General features: G+C 39.3%; 1 protein-coding gene across 3 annotated transcripts in view; it reads right to left on the bottom strand.

Annotated features, from left to right (window-relative positions):
- LOC126261783 (E3 ubiquitin-protein ligase RNF185-like) overlaps positions 1–18,433 on the bottom strand; it is a 69,382-nt gene that overhangs the window by 34,963 nt on the left and 15,986 nt on the right. For all 3 annotated transcript variants that reach the window (XM_049958570.1, XM_049958568.1, XM_049958571.1), the window contains one exon: positions 9,434–9,488. In XM_049958570.1, the coding sequence (XP_049814527.1) occupies positions 9,434–9,488 (55 nt within the window). The remainder of the gene's footprint in view (positions 1–9,433; positions 9,489–18,433) is intronic.

Here is an 18,433-nt window from a genome sequence, read left to right as displayed (position 1 = left end):
TGGGATCTGACTTTTCTGGACGGTAAAAGAGTGACATCAGTACAGATAGTTTTTCTTCATTGCCCAACATGAAGTTTTCTTTTGTTTTAGGGTGCAACAACAACTACTGTCATACGCGCCCATGTCAGAACCATAGAACACAAAAACAAAAAAGGAGTTAAAAACAGTTACATGTTAAGCCCAATTGACAGAAGGAAATACAGCTAAAAATAGGACTTGGAGAAAGAGACAATGGAGGTCCTGAACTAAAGATTAAATGTCCTTCGCCATATCGCTACAACTGATAAAAAAGTAACATGCGGTCAACAGCCCGAACTTTGTTTGCTAAAACAGCCGATAACTTAGATGGAAAACATAAATGAGAAACTAAGTTTGTTTTTTTAAAAAAAGGGGAGGGGGTGAATTCCATAATGAAATGGCGAATCTTCAAAGGCTGACAGCAATGAACACAATGTGGTGGGGGATCACCATTTAACAAATGGTGATCATTAAAAAAGAGAGTGCCAGATACCCAACCTAACTAAATGATCTCTCAGCGAGAGGGCTTAGAGGAGGTCATCCAAGCCACTGGGAGAGGTTTAGTTCCCTGGAGCTTTCCCCCCATGAAGGGAAGACCAGTGGTGATGCCGAAGTGTCACCACCTGCTGACAGAAAGCAACACAGAGATCACTGGAGGAAATGGAAGAACTAGTGGGCCGAGGTACGAGAGGACTGCAGCCTTGGCAGCAGTGTCAGCGGCTTCATTTCCCATCAGACCAACATGACCAGGGAATAAACACCACAGTGGCTCCCCCAGCATCAAGTTTAAGCTCTGTTCATCAGCTTCTGATGTTAAGGTTGAAGAATCTTGTGGAGTAAAAATGATGCTTCAATATAATGTTGTCTTCTGCAAGGACTTCAAAGGCATTCTTGTTCATTGACGTCTTTTTGTGTCGCATTATTTTTATCGTCAGTGCTAGATAATTCTTCAGGAATGTGTTCCACATCATCAAAATTAGCACTGGTCAATCTTTTGAATTCTTGTCGAATTTCTTCATCGGGTAGGAAACGTGTGTTGTTCGCCATGGCTGAAACAATTCAGATGGGCTTCAAAATGTAAAATAAAGGAAAACCACGGATTCACTCACACAATTTTATAAAAATGAAATTGGCTATAAAGAAACAAGTACAACATATGATACAACATGCAATCATATTGACCCAGCTCACGATTTCTTTCACTATTTGTTAATAATAAACACTCACTCACCTCTGACTATGATCCAACTGCGTCCACAGCTGCAGAGAGAGTGGGCGGAATGCTACTCGAGGCCACAAGCCTCTCCTACCACCTGCCACTGACGCACGTGTGTTTTGACACTTTTGGATCATTTTGACCCACACATTGTAGAGGAAACAATGAGACTATAACATACTTCACAAACTTAAATTCATATTGAAGAGATGGTTACATTTTGGCAATGTTCGTATAACTTTGATCGAAATACTCTAAGATCAGGTACACTGCAACAATCAGTGTTTTGTGGGTAATTGAAAGGTAATGATTAAGTAACATTAGGACTATGTCACGGTTAAAGACATTTCGAAATGGAATAATATGAAATATTACTTAGCACAAACACTATGAACAGACTATTTTTAGCTTCCAAAGTTTAAACTAATTTTAATTTGTGAAGGCAAAAATGTGTTTGTAACTACCACTACTATTTATTTTTGTATGTTCTATAGCTGTGATGACATCATCTCAGTCTACCGAACTGACGATTGATGGCCTCACAGTGAAGGTATTTTTCTATTAATTAGTTTACAGAGCTTATTAATGTCATTGTCCATGCATGAATTCACTTTCTTATGAAGTGTTATCTCACTGTATTTGGCAGAGCAATGTAATCATATTGAATATGAAGAGCTTTCTATTAATTGCTAGAAAGTTAAAAATAGATGAGAATCTTATGATTTCCAGCACAGATATAGTTGCAATGGAGAAGTCCTCGATAAGGAAAACTACATGGTTAGTCTGCATTCATCAAAAAATCCTTAAAATGTAAGTATTCTAGTGGGTACAATAACATATCAATGTAGTTAATCAAAGAGTGCTCATGATAGTTGAGTTCTGTCTAAAGTTATTTGTGGAATCAATCTCTTATCAGCATAACATTTCTGGACAGACTAAAATATGCTGTGGTTAAGCCTCTCCACAAGAAGGGGGATAAAGAGATACCATAAACTATTGGCCAATTTCACTTTTGCCGGCTTTTTCAAAAATATTTGGAAAGGCTGTGTTCAAGCTTCTCCTTAAGCATCTGACTGCAAATAATATACTGTCCAAGTCACAGTTTCGGTTTCTTAAGGGTTCCAACACAGAGAAAGCTATTTACACTTACAGTGAGAATGTACGAGGGTTGGAACTTAAAGTATTGGCAACTACTTATACACAACCGATACAAAAGAGTTACAGGTTTGCACCTGTCACTGTCCTTCAAAGTGGCCACCAGCTTTGTGTAGAACCCGTTACCAGCGATGTGGAAGGTGTAGTATACCGTTAGCAGAGCCAGTTCTGCTGATGGTGCGAATCGAGTGGTCTAAAGTTATGGTGATTCTCGTGTACGACTGTGATGGCGTTATCATAACGCGTTACATTCCTCCACGGCAGACCGTCAATGCACAGTATTACTGTTCATTTTTGGAGCATCACCTGCGACCAACTTTGCAAAAGAAGCGGCGACACTTTCTGCGCAACCCACCCATCATTTTGCACGACAATGCACGAGCGCATGCAACACAAGCTGTGGTTGCTCTGTTTGGTCGATGGGACTGGGAAGTACTGTACAATCCACCATACTCATCGGACTTTAAGTCCTTAAGTCCGTAGATGAAGGAACCACTTTGTGGCATTTTCGCTTCAGAACTGTTCCAGAGATTTGACAGGCAGTAGACTGTCCCATTCCCACCATGAACAGAACAGGCTCTGCTAACGGTATACTACGCCTTTAACATTGCTGGCAACGGGTTCTACACAAAGCTGGTGACTACTTCGAAAGACAGTAACAGGTGCCAACAAGTAAATCTTTTGTATCGGTTGTGAATAAATAGTTGCCACTATTTAAGTTCCAACCCTCATACATAACTGATTGGCCAACAAATTAAAGGCTACTGGCATTTTCTGTAACTTGTCAAAACCCTTTGACCGTGTGAATCACAGCATTCTCTTAAGCAAAATAGAATACTGTGGCGTCACTGGCAATTCTGCGAAATGGTTTGTCTCACCTAACTAATAGCAAACAAAGGGTGTCATTGCAAAATACCCATTCAGTAAGTAATCAGACTTCATCTCACTGGAAATTAATTACATGTAGTGTTCCTCAAGGTTCCATCTTGGGTACGTTGTTTTTTCCTGTGTACATTCACTCCCTCTTGTATGTTACATTGCCAGATGCTAAGGGTTGTTTTTAAGATGATACAAACATTGCAATAAGTAACAAGTCAAATGCCAAATGCAGATTTAGAAATAGCTGCTATTAAAATTTACACTGACATTAATAAATGGTTTAAAGCTAATTCACTGTCATTAAACTTTGAAAAGATGCACTACATGCAGTTTAGAACCTGTAAGATATCTCCTTCCAGCATGTGTATAACATATGAAGACATGCACATCAAAAGGTCGACAGTGTTAAATTTCTGGGATTACAACTCTATAATAAGTTCAGTTGGAAAGGGCATACCACAGAACTCTCGAAGCGCCTTAACAAGTCTGTTTTTGCAGTGATAATGATGTCAGATATAGGAGATCTAAATTCACAGAAGTTTGCATACTTTGCTTACTTTCATTCTATTATGTCACACGAAATCATATTCTGGAGTAACTCATCAAACCGAGCAAAAGTTTTTAAGAGTGCAAAAGCGAGTAATAATAATCATTTGTGGTGTAAATTCAAGAAAACATCTTGTAGAAAGCTGTTCAAGGAACTGTATTCTAACCACTGCTTCTCTGTATACTTATTCCTTAATAAAATTTGTTGCAAGTAATATATACTTATTGTCAAGATGGCCGCCGAGTAAGTGACGCCAGAAACCATTTCCAGAAAGTTAAGTGATTTAGACAGGAGTATAATTTAGTTTAACGCCGACAACAAATTAAATACGTGCATTAGTGTATCGTTTAGTCTTGCCATTGAAGGTTTGACTTTTCTTTGCGTATTTTTTCAGAAAACACGAAAAGATCGTAACTACGCGAAGTCGCGCTTAGGCTTAAATTTTGTAAACGTGTTTGTTTCTTGTTTCACGGTAATTTAACTAGTTTCTCGGTAACAAATAAGTAAACTACCGTAAATAGCGTATAACTTCATTGTTTTAATACAGATTTCAGAAAAACAGCGTAACTTTATATCAGAAACTTGCCTATATACATTTGTTTATAGGCCTAATTCTCGTAACGTTTTTGGAGAATCAAAGTTAAAGTACCTCGTTTAATTGTCCTTTTTTTCATTCAATCGAGTGAAATATATAATAAATAGCGTATACCTTCATTGTTTTAATACAGATCTCAGAAAAACAGCGGAATTTTAAATCAGAAACTTGCTTATATACATTTGTGAATAGGCTTAATTCTTGTAACGCCTTTTTTGATTTTCGGTAATTTAATTGATTTATTCTAGCTAAAGTATTATTTTTGCCATGAGTGAGAAGTGCCTGACTTGCCGTAGAATTGTTAGTTCCGGGGTTTGGTGTGATGGATGTAGTAGTTTTTTTCACTGGGGGGATTGCAGTGGCGTGGGTGTTGGGAAAGTGGATCAGGCTCATCAGTGGTTATGTAGGATTTGCAGCAGAGATAGGAAGATAGTGGAACAGGAGGGGAAAATTGCTGCCCTTCAGGCTGAGCTAGATCAGGCTAGGGAAGATCTGGACAGGTTAAGGAGGGAGAAGGGCAAAGAGAGGTGGGAAGTGGCAACAGGTAGCAGAAGGAACAGGCCTAGAACTAAGTCTGACAGTTTTGTGGTGAATGTCAAAAATAAGTTTGACCTGTTGCTTCAGTTAGAAACTGATGAGCCTCAAGCAGAGGTAGGTGTAGACAGGACACAACAAACTTTCAATAGGAAATTGAAAAAGAATGTAGGAAAGTCATCGAAAAGGAAGAAAGTTTTGTTGTTAGGCAGTTCTCATGCCAGAGGTGTAGGCCAACTTCTGCAGGAGGAATTAGGACCAGAATACCAGGTCACAAATTTTTTCAAACCAAGTGCTAGTCTGGATCAGGTGACAGAGGATTTAGGTTCACTCTGTAAAGGATTTACCAGGGAAGACACCGTGGTTATTGTGGGAGGGCCAGGGAACAGCATCGACAGAGATCCTGGGTACAGTATAGAGTGTGACCTGGTAAAGATTGCGTCGGCATCGAGACACACCAATGTTGAATTTGTATCTGTCCTGAGACGCCTCATTTGAACTCTTCTGTTGGGAGAGTTAATTTGGAGTTGGAACGGCTGCTTGGGTCGGGTGCGGGGGCTCATATTGGTGTGGTTCCTGTTGATTATCTCAGTAGGTGGGACTATACCAGGCACGGCCTACATCTCAACAGGAAAGGGAAGGGGAAACTGGCTGGGGTAATAGCAGGAAATTTAAGGGGGGAGGCACTGCCATGAATGGTAAAATACCAGTGGTTACAGGTGTTGGAGCAGCACCTTTTTTAGGATAGGTAAGACAGAAAGATGTCAAGTTCTACGAGAGGACAGGATTGAAACAAATCTTCAGTTTAGGAAAGAAATTAAACAGCACAATTCTAGCACATTGGATCACCAATCACAGCTATCAATTATAAATTTTCACCAATCACCAGAAATTTTATCTCCACCAAGTTGTATCTCAGTCCTAGGTAATTGCATTGATGAATTAAAGTCACCCAACCCAGTTGACATAATCTGCCTCTCTGAACACCGTGTGGGGATAGATCTGATGTCAACAATTACCGTCCAATCTCCTTTCTAACAGCTTTATCCAAAATTTTTGAGAAAGTAATGTATTCAAGAGTAGCTTCACATATCTGTAAAAATGAAGTACTAACAAAATGTCAGTTTGGTTTCCAGAAAGGTTTTTCAACAGAAAATGCCATATATGCTTTCACCAGTCAAATTTTGAATGATCTGAATAACTGAACACCACCCATTGGGATTTTTTGTGATCTTTCAAAGGCTTTTGATTGTGTAAATCATGAAATTCTGCTAGACAAGCTCAAGTATTGTGGCATGAGTGGGACAGTGCACAAATGGTTTAATTCGTACCTAACTGGAAGAGTGCAGAAAGTTGAAATAAGTAGTTCTCGTAACATGCAAAGATCAGCACATTCCTCAAACTGGGGAACTATCAAGAATGGGGTTCCACAAGGGTCAGTCTTGGGTCCTTTGTTGTTCTTATTATATATTAATGACTTGCCATTCTATATTCATGAAGAGGCAAAGTTAGTTCTCCTTGCTGATGATACAAGTATAGTAATCACACCTGACAAACAAGAATTAACTGATGAAATTGTCAATACTGTCTTTCAGAAAATTACTAAGTGGTTCCTTGTAAACGGACTCTCACTGAATTTTGATAAGACACAGTACATACAGTTCCGTACAGTGAATGGTATGACGCCATTAATAAATATAGACCTTAATCAGAAGCATATAGCTAAAGTAGAATATTGCAAATTTTTAGGTGTGTCCATTGATGAGAGATTAAATTGGGAGAAACACATTGATGATCTGCTGAAACGTTTGAGTTCAGCTACTTATGCAATAAGGGTCATTGCATATTTTGGTGATAAACATCTTAGTAAATTAGCTTACTACGCCTATTTTCACTCATTGCTTTCATATGGCATCATATTTTGGGGTAATTCATCACTGAGGAATAAAGTATTTATTGCACAAAAGCGTGTAATCAGAATAATAGCTGGAGTCCACCCAAGATCATCCTGCAGACATTTATTTAAGGATCTAGGGATATTCACAGTAGCTTCTCAGTATATATACTCTCTTATGAAATTTGTTATTAACAACCAAACCCAATTCAAAAGTAATAGCAGTGTGCATAACTACAATACTAGGAGAAAGGATGATCTTCACTATTCAAGATTAAATCTAACTTTGGCACAGAAAGGGGTGAATTATACTGGCACTAAAGTCTTTGGTCACTTACCAAATAGTATCAAAAGTCTGACAGATAACCAACAAGTATTTAAGAAGAAATTAAAATAATTTCTGATTGACAACTCCTTCTACTCCATACAGGAATTTTTAGATATAAATTAAGCAAAAAAGAAAAAATATTAAAAAAAAATAAAGAAAAATAAAAAATAAAGAAAAACAAAAAAACACAATAAAATAAAGTTGTTATATTAACTTAAGTATGTTGTTAAATTAACCTAATTATGTCATGTATTGGAAAATTCGACTCGTTCCACATCATTACGAAATATCGTATTCATGATCCATGGAACTAGTATTAATCTAATCTTTCCAACCAATAGCTCAATACATAGTATCAATACTAGGAATACGAAAAATCTACATACAGATCTAAACTCACTCACCTTGGTCCAAAACGAGGTCCAATATTCAGGAACACAATTTTTCAATACATTTCCAGCAACCATTAAAAACTTGGTTTCAGCTAAAGCATGGTTTAAACAGAGTTTGAAAGACTTTTTGATAGGCAACTCCTTGTACTCTACAGATGAATATCTTAACAGGGACTGTTAAACCAGCTTAAGTAAAAATATTTTAGATTTCAGTTCTGACAGCACTTGGTCACAACAGTCAAAGATCAGGTATTTTGTGTAAGGTAAAGTTATTGAAAGTATGTAACAATGTTTCATTCTGACAGTGTATTAATTCTGTAAATATTAGCAGTTTCCGTTCACTGTAATGTATTCACCTGTTTTGAAAATCTCCTGACAAATGATCAGGATAGTAAGTATTATATTCAAATGCTTTAGGTTTTTTATGTTATACTTTCTGACATGTTCCACACCCATGAGTATCATCTCATCTTTGGGTCTATGGAACAATCTAATCTAATCTAATCTGAACATGAATCAAGAAGTAGGTGTTCAGAAATGACGATCGTATTCCATTGTAAAACCCCTGATAAAGGGTCAGTATGGTGAGTGAAGATGAAGGTGATAATATGATGATCTGCTAAGTTTTCTAATGCGCCCTGTGTGGTTGGGGTAGTGTCTATAGGTTCATCTGCTGACAAGGAGAGTTCTGATTTTGACACGACCGATGAGTTAGTTCTCTTGTTTGATCTTTTTCTTTTGTTTTCTCCTGCACCTGTTTCTTTTTTGTAGATTTTCAAGTTAGCAGGTCCGAGTAAGAAGCTGACCAGGCAGTTCCTTGTCCCAACGTCTTACTCTGTCTTCACCACTGTTGAATATCTGATTGTACATCTGTTACATTTTGGGAGGAAGAATGGGTGGATTGGAGCTTTCTCTATTGTGCTGTTTGAGGTATATGAAGTGTCTCCTGCTGTATCTGCTTGGAGGCTCCTGCTGGGTCTGTAACATTGGTCGTCAAGAAGGGCGGAGATCTCTCCTCCTCATAATTTTTTGTTCTGTCTGCTTCTTCTTTGGCTTGTAGCACATGTTAGATTTGGTTTCAAAAAAGTTGAGGAAGGCTGAGTGATAGCTGTATCATCATGTCCACTAGATGCATTTTTTCATATTTTTTCCTTGCCTCAGTATATGTTAGGTGTTCAATCATTTTATATTCTTGTACTTTCTTTTCTTTTTAAATTCTGGGCAAACCAATGAATGTGGAGCATGGAGTTCCATACTATTTACACACAAATGTGGTTGTTCACAATGATAACCTTTGTGAAATGGTCATCCACAGTTTCCTCATTTTCGATCTGCCATGCAGTGGAATGACGTATCCAAAATGTAAGCATTGGGCACATCTAGTGGAGGAGGAGGAAATTAGTGTTTAACGTCCCGTCGACAACGAGGTCATTAGAGACGGAGCGCAAGCTCGGGTGACGGAAGGATGGGGAAGGAAATCGGCCGTGCCCTTTCAAAGGAACCATCCCGGCATTTGCCTGAAGCGATTTAGGGAAATCACGGAAAACCTAAATCGGGATGGCCGGAGACGGGATTGAACCGTCGTCCTCCCGAAGGGGAACATCTAGTGGTCAGTGAGATGTAAGGTTTAATGTCAGTTCTATATGTTATAGAACCTATTATTTCTCAGTTCAAAAGTTCATTAAAAATATAATAATAATAAAAAAAAGTCTTCCAAAGTTCTGACAAATAAGACAGAAAGAAATGACAATATAAACAAATTGTAATATTCAAACAATTAATGCTGTGTAAAATGTGTACAGAAAGGCAATACCTTCTACTAATTAGTGCTACACATAATGAAATGTGGAATTATTGTGACTAACAAATACATACCCCATTATTTTCAGGTTCAGTACGCTGTCCAGGAGGGCGTGGCGGAATCTTGTACCTGAAAGCATTAATTGGAACATTCACAAAATTACTGACTTACGTGTGTTCGTCATTTATAGTGCTTTTAAAGTACCAGCGTAACACAGATGTATTATTCTATGTATCTGTAGAACATCTTCAATGTGTTGTATTAATAATTATTTAAATAAAGGTAAAAACAAAGTATAAAATAATTTCTCCTAGCCCTATTCAACTTCCTAACCCTTTACAGATAGTTCTGAAACTATGGAAATACTAAGATCTGAAATGAAAAGCATGGGGCACAGACAATAGATAACAGTACGGAAATGAACTATTCTTGCATCAGTTATGTTACCAATATTTTCACAGCTACTAAAATTTCACAATAATAAATTATCAGGACTATCTGTATGGGGTTATGAGTCTATACAGGGCTAGGAGAAATTATTAAATATTTTTAGATCAATTTAAAAACTTGGTATATTCAAAATATACTTATATTTAATAACTTTTCTGTTTTGTCTTGAGTCTGAAATATTTCGATCGATTTTGAAAATGTTGAGAGATTATAAGAGAGAAACATTAAATTTCAGGTTTATTTCAGTGTTTTTCCACCTGATAATATCTGTTTCATTGTTGTTATCCTCCAAAATAGAACAATAAAACACGCAGAATAATTTTATATGAATTTTTTAAAAAAATTTTGTTTTCATACTAGCTTAATACCTGCAGCTTTGCCCTCACATACATGTATAACACATCACCACCACCACCACCACCACCACCACCACCACCACCACCACCACCACCACCACCACCACCCCCATTTCACCCCCTCCCTCTACTACCTATCTCTGACCGCCACCGCCCCCCCCTTTCAGCCATGCCCATTTGCGTGTATACCCTATGAAATGCCTTCTGATACTATCTGCACAATGTGCTGAGTATCAAATGGTCAGACAGAAATGAAAGCAATCTAACAAAAACTTGGTAAAAAGCATGAGAAACAGAAAATGATCTCGGATCATTTACGATGAGCTGACAGTAAACAGACAATGAATCACGACCATGAAGGGTAAAACACACACGCACACACAGCACTTTCATATTCTGATGCTTTCAGCTAATGCTTGTAAGTAGTGATCACAGAGGGGGTGGGTTGGTGGTGGAACAAAGGGGAGCAGTGGGTTAGGAAGTGGGTCGAGGGAAGAACAGGACAAGTGAGCATTAAGAACTATCATGCTGGAATGGAGCAAGCAGTGAGTTGCTGCACATGTTTACGCATAGATGTGCTGGAGAAAAAGAGGAGGGTGGGTGGAACAGTAACATGTAGAAAAACACAGTAAGAGTGAAAGATTTGAGATAAAGAAATGATTCAGGCAGGGAGCTGTGATGGATGGATGATGGTGGTGCTTTTGGATGTGGAGCACTCAACAGCATCATCATCAGTGCCCTTACAAAGAGTTTACCATGTCATTCTCTTGTGGGGGAGGGGAGGATGCGGATGAAGGTTGTCCCCATAGGTGGCGTTGTTTATAATGCACTGAAGTCCTTCCTACCCAGCTTTTCAGGGAGGAGGCCCAAAAGTTCACAACATCTCAAAAACAAAACGTGTCATACTAGAGGACAGTTGGCTGATTTCCAGCCAAACTGAGGCCTGCCCTGATGCCAATATATAAGGCACACACAGCCAAAATACCGAAAGTGGCACCCACAAATTTCACAGAGTGGTCATGGCTCCTTTTGGAAGAGGAAACTATGTTGAAGGGCTATGTTATATGTGCAGTTTGGTGAGCAGCACCTCTTATCATAGGTGCGGCCGGCATGAAGTCTGCCCTGCCTGTGTCATCAATCTGAGCGGCCACAGTTTTTTGCCTGCCGCCTCCATCCATTCAGTCCCCTACCAATGCATGATTCATCCATCACACAATGAGAGATGATTGCGTGCAAAAGGACAACACACTGGCATACAATACCATCCCAACATGCTTCTTTGGCTGCTTTGTTGCCTATGTCACTTCCCCGTATCCCCGTGTGTTCAGATATCCAGCAAAATACCACCTCCTTACTACGGTGTTAGAGTGGCACTAAGGTGTCATGGATGAGCTGAATCTCTGGTCAATGACTTACATTTGGTGAGTCCCTTGTAGCATACTGGGCAAGTGAAAACATATGAGAAACTGTGTACTGTGATGCCTGTCAAACTGTTCTGGAAGGCACATTTCTTGCGCTGCTTGAAGCTTACAAGCACTTAGGGCCTATGAAAATGCCAAGGTGGCAATTTGTTCTGTACCTGGTTGTGTATTCTGAGGTGCAACGTACCCAGATCTGTAAGACAGTCAGTAGCACTTATCCCAAATGGCTCGGTTGGTTTGAGGTGATTCCTGACCAGGCAATCAAAGTTGAGGTGGACTGATGGACTAAATACCAATGACTGACGCCAACCTGTTATTGTCAGGGTCTGTGGAGCTAGACGGAGGTGCCACCGAATGTGGAGTGGTGATTCACCAGCCTCTGCACAGAGTCTCTGAACTGAGCTAGTTCGAAAGGCTCCAGTTGATATCTGAATGCCTTCACGATGGACAGCATCTACCATCTTCAGATAGGAAATACAGACTGATCCATATGCCATACTGCCGTACTCTAACCTTAATCTGACAAACGTTATGTAGGAATTTTACGAAGGAGGATCAGGTAGTGATAGTGGGTGTAGCAGGGAATAGTCTTGATAGGGATGGGGAATATTATGTAGGCGGTGACCTGGTACAGATAGCTACTCAAACTGGTGGCACTAATGTGCACTTCGTGCAACTGATTCAGCATCATGATCGGCCTCATTTTAATGCGACTGTTAGGCACGTTCATATGGGGCTGGAGAAGGCATTGATGGCAGAGGGCATGGGTCACATTGCAGTGGTGCCCATTAGGCTATCAGTAGATCGAGTTTCAGTAGGCATGGCCTGCACCTCAATATGTATGGGAAGGAGAGACTGGCAAAGCTTAAAGGTGACAGTGTGGTGGGTGGTGGTGGGATCACTCACGGAAAAATTCTACATCTACACAGTTACTCTGCAATTCACACTTAAGTGCCTGGCAGAGGGTTCATTGAACCATTTTCATAATACTTCTCTACCGTGGCGCGTGGGGAAAAAGGAAAACCTAAATCTTTCCATTCGAGCTCTGATTTCTCTTATTTTATTATGATGATCATTTCCCCATATGTAGGTGGGTGCCAACAAAATATTTTTGCATTCAGAAGAGAAAGTTGGTGATTGAAATTTCGTAAATAGATCTCGCCGCAAAGAAAACTGCCTTTGTTTCAGTGATTGTTGCCCCAACTCGCATTATCATATTAGTGACATTCTCATCCCTATTTCGCGATAACACGAAACGAGCTGCCCTTCTTTGCACTTTTTCGATGTCCTCCATCAATCCTACCTGGTAAGTATCCCACACCGCGCAGCAATATGCCAGCAGAGGACAGACAAGTGTAATGTAGGCTGTCTCTTTAGTGGGTTGGTCGCATCTTCTAAGTGTTCTGCCAACAAAGCGCAGTCTTTGTTTTGCCTTCCCCACAACATCATCTATGTGGTCTTTCCAATTTAAGTTGCTCGTAATTGTAATTCCTAGGTATTTAGCTGAATTGACAGCCCTTAGATTTGTGCGATTTATCATATACCCAAGATTTATCGGATATCTTTTAGTACCCATGTGAGTGACCTCGCACTTTTCTTTGTTTAGTGCCAATTGCCATTTTTCGCACCATACAGAAATTCTCTCTAGATCATTTTGTAATTGGAATTGATCGTCTGATGATTTTACTAGACGGTAAATTACAGCGTCATCTGCAAACAATCTAAGGGGGCTGCTAAGATTATCACCTAAATCATTTATGTTACTCAGGAACAGCAGACGGCCTATGACACTACCTTGCGGAACACCAGATATCACTTTTTTCTACGCAATGATTTACCGTCTATCGCTACGAACTGTGACCTCTCTGAGAGGAAATCACAAATGCAGTCACACAACGAAGACGACACTCCATATGCACGCAATTTGATTAATAGTCGCTTGTGAGGAACGGTATCAAAAGCCTTCTGGAAATCTAGGAAAATGGAATTGATCTGAGATCCCTTGTCGACAGCACTCATTACTTCATGGGAATAAAGGAAAACTGTATTCAGTAACTCCACTTTAGTGGCACCATCATCGGTAACATTTCCATCACTATTGCAAAGCGACGGTATTGACTGTTTCTTGCCATTGGTGTACTTTACATATGACCAGAACCTCATTGGGTGTTCTACCATATTTTGAGGCAATGTTCCATTGTGGAAACCATTAAAAGCATCTCCCATTGGCATACACACTAAATTTCGAGCTTCAATGAAACTTAACCAGTCTTGGGGATTTTGCGTTCTTCTGAATTTGACATGCTTTTCTCGTTGCTTCTGCAACAGTGTTCTGACGTGTTTTGTGTACCATGGTGGATCAGTCCCGTCTCTTATTAACTTATGCAGAATGAATCTACCTATTGCTGTCGATACTGTATCTTTGAATTTGAGCCATATCTGGTCTACACTTCTATAATTAGCTTGGAAGGAATGGAGACATTCTCTTAGGAAGGCATCAAGCGAATTTTTATCTGCTGTTTGAAATAGATATATTTTGCATTTATTTTTAGTGGTTTTGGTTGATATGGTTTCGAGTCTCGCTACAATTATCTTGTGTTCACTAATCCCTGTATCTGTCATGACGCTCTCTATTAGATCAGGATTATTTGGGGCTACGAGGTCAAGTGTGTTTTTGCAACCATTTACAATTTGTGTGGGCTCATCAACTAATTGACCAAAGTAATTCTCAGAGAAAGCATTTAGTACAATTTCGGAAGATGTTTTCTGTCTACCACCGGCTTTGAACATGTATTTTCACCAACAAATCAAGGGTAGATTGAAGTCTCCACCAATTATAGCTGTATGAGTGGGGTACTTATTTGTAATGAGATTCAAGTTTTCTTTGAACCGTTCAGCTATTATATCATCTGAGTAGGGGGATTGGTAGAAGGAGCCAATTATTATTTTGGTACGGTTGTTGAGTATAACCTCACCTATAGTAATTCGCAGGAACTATCTATTTCGACTTCACTGCAAGATAAACTACTACTAACAGGCACAAACACACCACCATGTACTTTATTTAATCTATCGTTTCTGAACACTGTTTGCGCCTCTGTACTAATTTCGGCAGAATTTATCTCACATTGCAGTAGTAGTTGGTGTTAGAGCTGCACCTTTTTTAGATTGAAGTCAGCTGATAGGTATAGCTGCTTAGAGGAAGTCCATCTACCTAAGGGCTCACCTTCAGAGGACATCATGTTTCCAAGTAGAGAAGGAATTAGCATATTTCATCAAAATATAAGCATTATTAGAGATAAAGTTAGTGAACTGCTTATAGATGCTGACTCTGAAATTATTGGTATATTGGAGCACCATTTAAATAATTTGGCGATTCAGAGACTTCCTTTACCAGGATATAGATTAGCTGGCTGTTTTTCAAGGAGTTCCTTGAGGGGTGGGGGAGTGGCCATGTACGTACAAAACAGTATTCCATTTGAGTCCATAGACGTATCATGGCACTGCACTGAACAGATATTTGAATGTTGTGCACAGACAGTTGAATGTAGTGAAACTAAACTTCTAATTGTTGTTGTTTGTAGGTCCCCTAACTCTGACTTCAGGGCATTTCTGCTCAAGCTAGTGAGGGTTATTGATTCACTTTATAGGAAGTAGCAGAAATTAGTTATATGTGGTGACTTCAATATTAATTTTGAATATGATGTTGCAAGAAAAAGGATGTTGGTAGATCTCCTAAATCCATATGATCTGATGCAGATTGTGTTTTTTCCAACTAGGGTGCAGGGGAACAGTAGCACAGCCATAGAAAATATTTTTGTTCATTCTTCATTACTAGATGGGCATTCTGTTAGTAAAAGGGTGAACGGCCTTTCAGATCATGATGCACAAATTTTAACACTGAAATGCTTTTGTACTCAATCAAATGTCACATAAAATTACAAACTATGTAGGAAAGTTAATCCAACAGCAATTGAGAGTTTTTTAAACCTCGTCAGGGAACAAGAGTGGCAGGATGTTTATAGTGCCGATAACAAAGATGACAAATATGCTTTCCTTAATGCATTTCTCATGCTCTTTGAGAGTTGCTTTCCATTACAACATACCAAAGGGGATTCAGCAGTAAAAGACAGCCTGGGTGGTTGACTAGTGGGATAAGGATGTCATGTAGAGCAACACGGGAATTATATCAAAATGTTAGATGAAGTCACAATCAAGCTACAAAGACAACTGTAAGGTGCTTAAAAACGTTATTAGGAAGGCAAAGAATATTTGGTACACAAATAGAATAGCTAATTCACATGATGAAATTGTAACCATATGGTCAGTTGTGAAGGAAGTGTCTGGTCAGCAGCACAAGGTGAACGATATAAAGTCAGTTTGTAGTAAAAATATTCCTGTTACTGATAAATCAGATATATGTAACAATCGTTTCTGAGCATTGCTGGTGAATTAAATAAAAATTTAGTTTCTACAGGGAATCTTATCACTCTCTTGGCAAATGCCTTTCCGAGATTGATGTCTGAATAACTCCTCTGTGATACAGACAAGGAGGAGACTGAGTCAATAATTAAATCACTGAAGACTAAGGACTCTTATGGATATGATGGAGTGTCTAGCAGAATATTAAAGTACTGTGATGCACATGTTAGCCCTGTATTCAGCCATATTTGTAATTTTTCCTTTAGGAATGGTCACAGTTTGCTGAGTGATTAAAGTACTCAGTAGTAAAGCCGCTTTATAAAAAGGGAGAAAGGGATACAGGGACTAGCACAATTGGTTCACCTCTTACTTTAGCAGCAGACAGCAAAAGGTCATTATTCACAATGTTGAAAATGGCTGTGATGTGGGGTCTGAATGGGGTTCAGTCAGGTGGGGGGTGCCCCAGGGATCAATGTTGGGGCCCCTTCTGTCCCTTATTTGTATAAATGATATGCCCTCTAGTATTACGGGTAACTAAAAATATATCTGTTTGCTGATGACACTAGCTTGGTAGTAAAGAACGTTGTGTGCAACATTGGCTAGGTTTCAAATAGTGGAGTTCATGACCTAAGTTCATGGCTTGTAGAAAATACACTAATGCTACATCAAAGTAAGACTAAATTTTTAGTTCCTAACATACAATTCAACAAAACCTGATGTTTGAATTTCACAGAATCAGCATATGATTAGTGAAATTGAACAGTTCAAATTTCTACGTGTTCAGATAGATAGTAAACTGTCGTGGAAAGCCCATGTTCAGGATCTTGTTCAAAGGCTTAATGCCGCCATTTTTACTATTCGAAAAGTATCTGATGGGCTCTGAGCACTATGGGACTTAACATCTACGGTCATCAGTCCCCTAGAACTTAGAACTACTTAAACCTAACTAACCTAAGGACAGCACACAACACCCAGCCATCACGAGGCAGAGAAAATCCCTGACCCCGCCGGGAATCGAACCCGGGAACCCGGGCGTGGGAAGCGAGAACGCTACCGCACGACCACGAGATGCGGGCGAAAAGTATCTGATGTAAGTGATCGTTCCACACGAAAATTAGTCTACTTTGCTTATTTTCATTTGCTCATGTCATATGGTATTATGTTTTGGGGTAATTCTTCACATTCTAAAAGGATATTTTTGACTCAGAAGGGGTGGTTCGGTCAATAAGTAGTGTTAAGTTCATGAACCTCTTGTCGACACCTGTTCATGAGTCTGGGTACTTTGACATTGGCCTCTCAATATACAGGGTGTCTCATTTATCTTGACCACCCTAAACAACTGTTTGTGCAGATGCAAAATACAAAATTTTTCAAGCAAATGCTCTTTAGCCACATCAAACAGCACGATGCCTTCATTGCGGCTTTGTTTTTTACAAAGATATGAACAGCGGTATGACTTTTTTTAAATGGCACCCTGTATTTTTCATTCAGTAATTCATTTCCTCTCCTAAAAGCCTATTCAAAAATGTATCACAGTGTACCATTCACTGAAACACAACATTATTAATTACATAACACAACACTGACGTTGACGCTCCCAGCGCTTAGTGCAGGTACTCGGAGTAATGGAACACATCCACGTGCTGACATTGACAGAGGACAAATGTAAACATAAGGAGAATGCACACCCATCATTCCATCAACCATCATCAGTTGAAGAGTTGTGTTGAGTAGAATGTACACCATTGAAGAGAAGGTAGAACTGCTACTCATCTATAGGGAATATATGTTAGCAGAACAGTAATTGCAATACTAATTTCTTATGTACAGGTACATTTAGTACAGTAGTTTAGTCCTTTTAAATACTGTTGTGTAGAGTTGGCATATAGTAAAGGCTGTTCTTACAAACTGCATCAACATAACGTTTCTTTTATTGTTGTCGTTGAAGGTAGGCGAAATGCTACACAGGCAGTGGAACTGTAGAGAGAGTGATATCCTGACAACAGCCTACCTTCCCAACGGATGTTTTCTCGTCTTGTTGCGACGCTTCAGGAAACGGGAAGTTTCAACCCACGACAATGCAATCATCGTAGCACTCGCACAGACGAAGCTGCTAAAGTTACTGTTCTCGCTTCCGTTGCTATGAATCCACATGTGAGCACACAGCAACTTTAACACGAGATTAGCATTCCTAAAACCAGTGTACATGGTATTCTTACATGTCACTGGTTCCATCCTTAGCATGTACAACTACATCAAGAATTGCATGGAAATGATTTCCAGAATCGTGTACAGTTCTGCGAGTGGGCACAGCAGCAAATCCTCACCAACCCGAACTACTTCTCCAATGTTCTATTTACTGATGAATGTTCCTTCTCAAACAAAGGACAGGTAAATACAACGAACATGCATTACTGGTCCAGTG

This window comes from Schistocerca nitens, chromosome 1 (assembly GCF_023898315.1).
Source record: "Schistocerca nitens isolate TAMUIC-IGC-003100 chromosome 1, iqSchNite1.1, whole genome shotgun sequence".
NCBI classification, from domain to species: Eukaryota; Metazoa; Arthropoda; class Insecta; order Orthoptera; family Acrididae; genus Schistocerca; species Schistocerca nitens.
The sequence above is the reverse complement of the archived record's forward strand: the minus strand, read 5'-3'. Positions and strand labels throughout refer to the sequence as shown.